The 9674-nt window shown below is 41.4% G+C and overlaps 1 protein-coding gene across 1 annotated transcript in view; it reads right to left on the reverse strand.

Moving 5' to 3' along the window:
• Positions 1 to 6182: 6182 nt before the first annotated feature.
• Positions 6183 to 9674, reverse strand: part of NPC2 (NPC intracellular cholesterol transporter 2) — a 14089-nt gene continuing 10597 nt past the window's right edge. Inside the window, exons 3-4 of the mRNA XM_069092219.1 lie at positions 8040 to 8212; positions 6183 to 6989 (exon numbers count right to left, since the gene is read on the reverse strand). Coding sequence (XP_068948320.1) covers positions 6906 to 6989; positions 8040 to 8212 — 257 coding nt within the window. The 3' untranslated portion in view covers positions 6183 to 6905. The remainder of the gene's footprint in view (positions 6990 to 8039; positions 8213 to 9674) is intronic.

A 9674-nucleotide genomic window follows, 5' to 3' on the forward strand; every position in this document is an offset into this window, starting at 1 on the left:
TGTAGCAGCAAGCACCCCAAGCGTCCTCAGGGTTTGCAGCTACCACAGGTTCTTGGATCTGCTTTGCTAAAGGAAAGCAACTCAAAATGGGTTAACAAGCTTACTTTAATCAGTCAGACATATATCATTTACCTTATTCAGGAGAAAAGGTCAGCATCCTGAATCTCAAAGTATACAGGCATAATTATCAAGACAGAAACATCAAGTAGACAGATTTCCAAACTGTCCAACCATTACATCCATACCCAGTCAACATCTGGGTTTCCACATTCTGGGTTTTTCAAAGCCGGGGGACTCTCAAGAACGGCTTCCCAGAATTCAGATCAAATCACAGAACACTTCTCAAAGTGAGTCCCCAAATAAAGCTACACATCAGGGCTTATATAGCCTTCTCCTGGCTCAGAGAATGTAACAACCTTATTGACTCACTGGCCAATCAAGAAGTATCTACTGAAAAACAAGCCTCCCACCCCAGGCTTCAGGTGCACATTAGCCTAGGGGCAGGGAAGATCTTCAAAATTTACATTCTTATTACATCATCACACATACGTTGTGTCTGTAATTGTGTACAAATTTCTCCTGGTTCTACTCTTCTCACTCAGCATCAGTTTGTATAAGCCTCTCCAGGTAAATATGAAGACCATCTGCTCCTCATTTCTTATAGCACAATAGTATTCCATAACACGCATATACCACAACTTGTTCAGCCATTCCCCAATTGATGGGCACCCCCTTAATTTCCAATTCTTTGCCACCACAAGAGCTACTATAAACATTTTTGTACATATGGGTCTTCCTCCCACTTCTATGATAACCCTAGGAGTGGTATTGCTGGGTCAAAGGATATGAAAGTATTTATAGCCCTTTGGGCATAATTCCAGATTGCTCTCCAGAAAGGCTGGATCAGTTCACAACTCCACCAGCAATGCATTAGTGTTCCAATTTGCCCACATCCTCTCCGGCATTTGTCATTTTCCTGTTTTGTCATCTTAGCCGACATGATATATAATTAATACATATATAAGACATTTTATATATAATGTGTATACATAATAGATAAATGGTCCTTTGTACTCAAAAGAGCTGCAAAGTATTTACAACCACTTTCCAAATCACTAATAAGAGAAAAGCAAATCAATATAACCCTGAAGTTTTACCTCACACCCTGCAAAATAGCAAAAATGACAAAAAATGGTAATACTCAATGTTGGAAGAGTTGTGGAAAGATAAGCACACTAATACATTGTTGGTGCAGCTATGAAATGGTACAATCATTTTGAAAACCAATTTGGAATTATGTAAATAAAGTAACTAAAGTGTTCATAGCTTTTGAACCCAAGTTTCCACTTACTGGGCTTGTACCCCAAGAAAGCCACTGATAAGAAGAAAGTCCCCATATACACCAAAATATTTATTAACAGCACTTCTTGTGATAGCTAAGAATTGGAAACAAAGTAGATGCCCAACAATGAGGAATAGCTAAACAAATTATAGCACACAAATGTAATGGATTATGAGGGTGATGAATATAGAGAAACATGGAAACATCAACATAAACTGATAAAAAAAAGTGAAGTAAGCAGAACCAAGAAAACAATATATATAATGACAACAATGTAAATGGAAGAGCAACTACACATCAAAAATTAAAAGTGAATATAACAAAAATTATAAAAATCAAGTATGACTTGAATGAAAAGGTAGGAGAAAACACCCCCAACCCTCCCCTTCATGAAGGTGTGAGGTCCATAGGTATTACACATTTCATACGTTTTCTGACTTTTTCATTGTATCAATTTTTCTGAGTTTTTTTTTTCCCTTTAAGAAATACTATTGGACAGCTATGTGTAGTGAATAGAGCACCGGCCCTGGAGTCAGGAGGACCTGAGTTCAAATTCAGCCTCAGACACTTAACACAAAAAACTAGCCTGTGACCTTGGGCAAGTCACTTAACCCCAATTTCCCTACCTTCCCCCCTCCAAAAAGAAAAAAAAAAGAAATACAATTACTAGATTTTGATCACTAAGCCTAGAGCAAAAAGTGGAAGTGGGGGCTACCAAAATGACTGAGGAGGACTGCTGGATGGGATAGAAACATAATCTAATTTAGTGATCTGGGGCCAGCTAGAGTTAGTGAGTTAACTGATTTTGGAGTGAAGAAGACCTAGGTTCAAACTTGGATTCTGATGCTGACTAGCTATAAGAACACACTAAGTCACTGTAATGGTACTGGGAATTTGAAGATTTTCCCTGTCCCTTAATAGGCTGAATGTAAACACATGGAGCCTGTGGTGGGAGGAGTTTGCTGAAGGGGTGGACAGAGTCCAAAGTCAAAGCAGCTAGAAAGTAGGGAGGAGAGGTCCCAGGCAAGGAGACAGTTAGGTATGGTGTTGCTCCCTGCTGTGTTATGGTGTATTAACTTCTTTATTGCTATGATGGATTCGGTTTTCTGGTGCTGGGATTTGGATTTCTGGTGTCTGAATAAATGTTTTGCTTCTGTTTTCTATACGGAGTGTTATATTTTGTGATTCAGAACTACGCTGGCACATTCATAATCACCATCAGTGCTATAAATACTGTGTTGGCACTAGTCACTTAATGTTTGAATCTGTTTCCTGTAAAATAAGGTTAATCATGTCTGTTATACCTACCTCACAGGGCTGTTACAAGACTCAAATTCATTGCTATATGTAAAGTACTCTGCAAACTCTGAAGCAAAATATAAACATCAGTTACTATTTTGAAGTGCATTGAAGATACAGTGCTGGACTTGGAATCAAGAAGGAAGGGGTTTGAATTCCATTTCATACAACTACTAGTTGGATGACCATGGGCAAATCATTTAACCAGGAAGTCTGTAAAATGTGGCTAATGATAATAAATGTAGTACTTTTCAGAGTTGTTGTGAGCCTCTAATAATATCACATATGTAAATTGCTTTGCAAACTTCAAATTGATGTCAATTATCATTACAATTACTACTACTACTACTACTATTTACAATGACCCTGTAAAAATAAAACAATTACCTGAATCATGATCATCAACTCAGCCTCAGGCCAGAATCTCCTGTTTCTTGCATCTGGTGTCCATCTTTCAAATTGCAGATAGAAAACATGCTCCATCATATTCTCTGCCTATATACATCTCAGACACTTCAGGGAAGAGGGGGAGGGGATGGTTCAGTTTATTTTCTTTGGAAACAGGGGAGGTCTTGCTTTCTTTTGGGATGAGATTTGTGTGGCAGGGAGAAAAATAACTGTGTCTAAGAAGCCTGCCCTCTGTGGCTTGGTACAGAAGCAGAGAATGAGCAACTCTGACTCAGAAAGAGCTTGACCTTTTTTTTAAATCCAAACAGAGCAAGAGTCTGGGTTTCTTACTGCTTCAATGACTCAGAGGGGTTTCAATAAACTTTCTGTTCAGAGTGAGACCTTTCTGACAAATCTTACCCTTGGATCCTCCCCTAGCTCATTGCAGCTTGCCTCACAGTAAATAGCCTAGGAAAGTTAGGAAACAGTCAAGAGCACAGAATCATGAGGAAGGAAATTCAGAGGCCATCTAGCCCAACGCTTTCATTTTAGAAATAGGGAAATGGAAGCCCAAGGTAGTTTGGATTACTTACCCAAAAGACACACTACACCCAGCTACTTAGTACCAAAGGCAGGATTTGAACCCACATCTTCTGACTCTAAAACCAATAGTCTTTGTATTGTATTACACAAGCACTCTTCTTCTTGAATGCACTTGACCTACTTTCCAGAATCATTAATTGAATCTTTCTTCACTGGTAGCCTCTGGCTCTGGGATCCCTCCCTCTGAATGAAGAGGGTGGATACAGAGAGCTCCTTCCAGAACCTCTGAAAGGTGGGCATCCCTTCATTTCCAACCTGCCTGTATTTCTCTGGACTCCTTTATCATGAGCTCAAGCCCCACACACATTTCCTCCCTACTTTTCAACTTCCTTTTATGTTGCTTCCCCCAAATAAGATTGTAATCTGAGAAAGGGAATCTTCAGGGCTGCTAGGTGGTGCAGTGAATAGAGCACTGGCCCTGGGGTCAGGAGGACCAGAGTTCACATCCACCTCAGGCACTTAACATTACTAGCCTGTGACCTTGGGCAAGTCATTTAACCCCAATTGCCCTGCCCTCCCCCCTCCAAAAAGAAAAAAGGGCATCTTCTGCACCTCAATATTCCAAGTGCTTAGCACAGTGCCTAGCACATAGTAGACTCTCAATAAGTGATTACTAACTTCCTTCTATTCCCTTTCTATTGAGAGTAGAAGTGGAGAAAAAGACCAACAAAGGAGTAAGGAGTACAAAGTGACAGCCTTGACCTCAAAGGGGGAAAAAAATGACACAAAGATCCCCTTGTGTACAGGAAGAAGGCAAAAAACAGAATAATCTGGCAGATTCATGGGGTTTAACCAAAGATCCAGAATTTCATAGAAGGAAACATATCAAAAATGCTGGGGGTTTCTCCTAAGATGGTGTCACTGTGACTATCCTTCCTTTAGAGTAGTCTGATGGCTCGGTCTTCCAAAGACTTAACATTCTGCTCTGAGCCTTTATCCTCTGAACTTGGATACTGAATGGAATTTGGAACTGGTTTTCTGGCTTCATTTTCAGATGGAATATAATGTTGGCATCTATCATGTGACAGTACAGCCATAGTAGGAAGAGAGAATAGAACCAATATCATCAAAAGTTCTCCTTTGGGGCGGCTAGGTAGTGTAGTGAATAGAGCACCAGCCCTGGGAGTCAGGAGGACCTGAGTTCAAATCCACCTCAGGCACTTAACACTTACGTGTTTAAGTTTGGGCAAGTCACTTACCCCCAACTGCCTGCTCGGCCCCCTCCAAAAAAAAAAATTTCCTTTAATCAGGTAAGTGGTTGAAGGAATTCCTGGTAAAGACCCTCTTCTGTTTCTAAACCTCAGGACTGTTGGAACTCTACTCTTGATATGCTGCTGTCCCCTTGTGGTCTTAACTGGAATCTCATATAGGGCATCTAAAACCAAAGGCAGGGAATCACTGATAATAAAGGAAGAGGGCCAATGAAATTTCCTTTACAAGCACTGATATAACCAGTTAGGATTATTCTGGTTAAATTCCAAATGACAGGCTAGGCCTCTTCCATCTTACTATTCTGCATTCCCCTCCCCCGACATTCTTTTGACCTAATAACAGTCTTTCTTTAACAAGGCACACCACGGCCTAACTGCATATTTTCTCTGGCTGTCCCCCTGTATCTGGGATATTTTCTCATTTCTGCTTTTTGGCTTTCCTGGCTTCTTTCAAGCCCCAACTAAAATGCCACTTTCTGCAGGAAGCCTTTTTCTATGTCTCAATTCCCTTCCCTCTGTTAGTTATTGCCTACTTATCCTGCATATAGCTTGTTGGTGCATCAGTTTGCTAGGTGTCTCCCCCATCATGCTGTGAGCTCCTTGAGAGCAGATGAATTTGCTTTTCTCTGCTTCCCCCGCATTTATCAGAGCCTGAGAGATAGTAAGTAGGCTCAATTTCCTCATTTGGAAAGAAAGGATAATGACTCCTAGAGTATTTCTTGAGTACTTTTGAGGAAGCTAGTGGCACAGGATAAAACTCTGGCCCTGGAGTCAGGAAGACCAGAATTCAAATCCAGCCTCAGATACTTACTTGCGTGTTATCTATCTTTTCAACTTAAACCCACTGCCATTGGTTTTTCCCTCTAAGGCTGAACAGGTAAAATCTAATCCAGGGGTGGAAAACCTGTGGCCTTGAGGCCACATGTGGCCCTCTAGGTCCTCAAATGCAGCCCTTTGGCTGAATCCAAACTTCACAGAACAAATCCCCTTAATAAAAGGATTTGTTCTGTAAAACTTGCACTCAGTCAAAAGGTCACATACAAGGACCTAGAAGGCCACATGTGGCCTCAAGGGCACAGGTTCTCCAATCCTGGTCTAATCTCTTACACAAAATAGTACTTCAAAAATTTAAAGCCGGTTATCATGTCCCCCCAGTTTTCTAGCAAAAAATCCCATTGTTCCCATTCAGTCTTTATATGGCACATTCTCAAAAGTCATTGACCATCCTAGTTATCTTTCCCTGGAGGTTTTAAGCTTTCCTCTATGACCCCTGTGCAACCAGAGCCTCCAGATGGCATTTTATCTGAAAAGCAGCAGCTGGTAAGATCCTAAACAGAAGAGGCAAGATTCATAAAGACTTTATTCAAAGGAATTTCCAGGTACATTAAGAATTTGCAAGTTAATGAGGTTTAAAAAAGACAGATTCAGCTGATATGTGCTACTGTGTATTCACCACAAACTAGTGCAAAAAAAAAATCATGTTTGTTCAGTAAAAGCCACACAAGGCAGAATTAAAGCAGAAACATCTGACACAAACTAAGACCAATAGCCACCCATCCATCCAGAACTCCTGGCAACTGAGCATTTTGGTAGGAGGCTGATGACACTCAAGTACTGACAGATGTAGGAACTGGGGTCAGGGAATGGTCACACAAGATGTTAGACAGGAATGTTAGACTCACAATGAGGCACTTAGGTTGAAAAGCTTAGATTTAATAGCCCACCCTGCATCACCACAGTCTGGAGCTGAGTCCCATGACCCAAAGCCAACTTCCTAGATATCCTAAAACACCCATCCCTGAGGTTAACCTCCTCTTGGGCCCTTCCCCATGTCAACTGCAGGGAATGCTGACAACAGTCCACACTTGCACTCTCTGGGCTCACATGGTGTAACTGCACAGTTCTTGATCTTGCAGGGGTCTGGATGTAAGAGCAGCACACTGGAAATCCCCTTCTTATGGCACTGAGCTTGTTTCAGGTTTCAACCTTTCCCAATAACCCAACTCCCCACCCTCAGCCCCCCTCATCCTGAGACAAACATTGGTGAAGTGTAGCTCGTCAGCTTACACAATTTCTACTGGGATCTTCCAGCAAAACAGAAGATTTAACTTGTCATCCAAAAGCTTCCACTCCACCACCAACTTCATCTAGAGAAAAGAATAGGATAAGGGAAGATGAAATGGTGACCAACTCAACCCCTTCCAGTGGTCCCCATGTCCCTTTGTTCCTCTCCCACTTTGGACACGAGGATGAGGATGAGCATGATGATGATGGCAAACACTTTATACAGCACTATGTGCCAGGTACTGGGCTAAGGACTTTTAAAGTATCTCATCTGATCCTCACAACAACCCTGGAAGGTGCTATTATCATCCCTCTCATTTTACAGATCAAGAAACCGAGGTAATCGATTGGTCATGTGGCTTGCCCAGGGTCACAAGCTATTAAGTGTCTAGGGCAGGATTTGAACATAGCTCTTCTCGACTCTAGGCCCAGTGCTCTATACACTGCACCACCCATCTGCCCCAAATAAACAGGAAGTCGATTCCATAGGAACAACACAGCCTATCTGCCCTGACCCTTACATTTTTGAATCAAGCATCTGTGTACAAAGGCGCAAAACTCACTATCAGGAGAGGATGTGCTTTTTCAAAAAGGGCAATGGTGTTGGACTGGTTGGTATATGACCAATGGCATATACTGGGGTTGGATTGGGGTGCAATTTGTGCCCATAACACAGAATAAAGTTTGCGGATTTATATAGAAATTAAAAGCACAATCTTGGCTTATGGAGTGACGTTTGTACCCCAAGGGCCATGTGGAGGGAGGGTATCTGAGGACCAAGCCAGGTAAGCTCAGAGAAGTTCATCACTATGTTGGGGCAGGGTGATGAATGTTTTGATCACAGCAATTATTAAAAACCAACTACCAAGTTGTAGAGGGCTTATGAGTTTCAGCAGCAGAGAGAATTCTCCATAAAGACAAAAACACGGAAGTATCATTCGGCTCAGCCTACTCCCTAGGATATTGTGTAAATGGACAAATGAGAACTTGCTTATACCCATCACCACTTTTACTAAGTATCAGAAAAGTTCTTCCTTCTTCAGGGTCTTGCTACAGCATTACTATATATACACATAAGAAACCTACCCACTATCCTAAAAGGATAGATCTCTAAGGACAGGAATGTCACTTACACTGGGGTATTCCTTCTTCACTGGCAGTTTGTTCAAGTAGTTATAGGTCTTGCCTTTTTCAATGGGACAGTTAATGCCGCACTTACACCCATCAGGCTGAGGGATAGGGAAAGGTACTTCAACCTCAAATATAATGCCATGCACTGAAGCTGTAGTATTCTGAGACCAAACATCTGTTGAGGAAACAAAACCAGAGTGAAAGTGACAGCCATGTGACCAACCCAGTGGTTATCGCCTTTAGGGAATCAATGCAATATTTTGCTGAGGATATACTTCTCATCTACCTCAGCTCCTCTAAGGAAAAATTTCCATGTTCTTTGTTCATAGAACTAAACAGCACTCCTGAAATGTGGAGGCAAGATGCATTTATTTGGAGCTGCAGATGGCCACAGCTACACAGCATAAGCTACTCCATCATCCTGTGCTTTTGACTATAGCTTGCTATTTGTTACATGGATGCATTTTTCCAGAAAAAATGAGAGGCAAAATTAATTAACCTTTAACCTAATGCCTAATTTACAATTCTAGGTACATCCTCAAAGCTCAGAGGATTTAACTGAATTGGGGATATATACATATGGCTTTTAAAGGAGTCCAAGGGGTCTCTGGTAAAGCTAGGTAAATAACTCTAGTCAAATTCTGCTGAGTTTTTACCAATTCAAGCCTTCTGGACTCTTTGGATTCTTAAGTCTTGTTGAGACCGCTAAAGCAAAAACTCTCAGCTCTCAGGTAGGTCACTACTCCAAGTACAATAATTCAATTCAACATTTATAAAGCACATACTATGGGCAAGGCACTCTGCTGGGGAATATTCCCCTCTGCCACCCCCCTACCTGTATGACCTTTAGCAACTCACTTACTTTCTGGGCATTAGTTTCTCATCTTTAAAATGAAGGAACTGGCCTAGATGGGATTCTTGTGATTCCTTCTAACCCTAGTTCTATGAACCTAAATTTATAAAAATAAACAGTCTGCCCTTAAGGAATTTAGGTTCAGAGAAGCCAGATTTCTGGAAGATCTCTACAGAATTGGAATCATTATAGTCTATATAGCTATCACAAATTTAGAAGTAGAATCAATCTTAGGTCATTTAATCTAACCCACTTCTTTCATGTATTAGGAAACTGAGGCCCTGAGGAGGATTGACTTATCTACCTGAAGTAACAGGGTATACTGAGAGAGATGAAATCAAACCACTACTCCGACTTGGACCACCACTTTCCTTCAGATCTGGAGGGAGAAAACCCAGGCCCCTGAATTCCAGAGCCCTGGGAATAAACACTACTTTTAGGCCAGGTCCTGTAGCCATAGCTCTGAAACACTCAAAAGAGAAAATGCTTACCACCACAGAGTCCTTGGCTCTATCCAGTGGTTTAACACCAGAAAGTGACATGATTTTCAGTGGGATAACACTAAGGTCAATGTGTCACAATCTGCTTTACCATTGAACCCTGAGGACTATAGAATCTTTCCATTTGATTTGCAAAGGAAACCTCCTATATAAATATGAGCTCTGTGGCAGCAGACCGTTTTACTCTTCTATTTGTATCCTCAGTGCTTTGCACTTAATAAATGCTTTTTCATCCATCCATCCATCCATCCATCCATCCATCCATCCATCCATCCATCCATCCA

Source organism: Petaurus breviceps, unplaced genomic scaffold (assembly GCF_028583685.1).
Source record: "Petaurus breviceps papuanus isolate PSGF00001 unplaced genomic scaffold, PetGlider_PUasm1.0 189, whole genome shotgun sequence".
Lineage (NCBI taxonomy): Eukaryota > Metazoa > Chordata > Mammalia > Diprotodontia > Petauridae > Petaurus > Petaurus breviceps.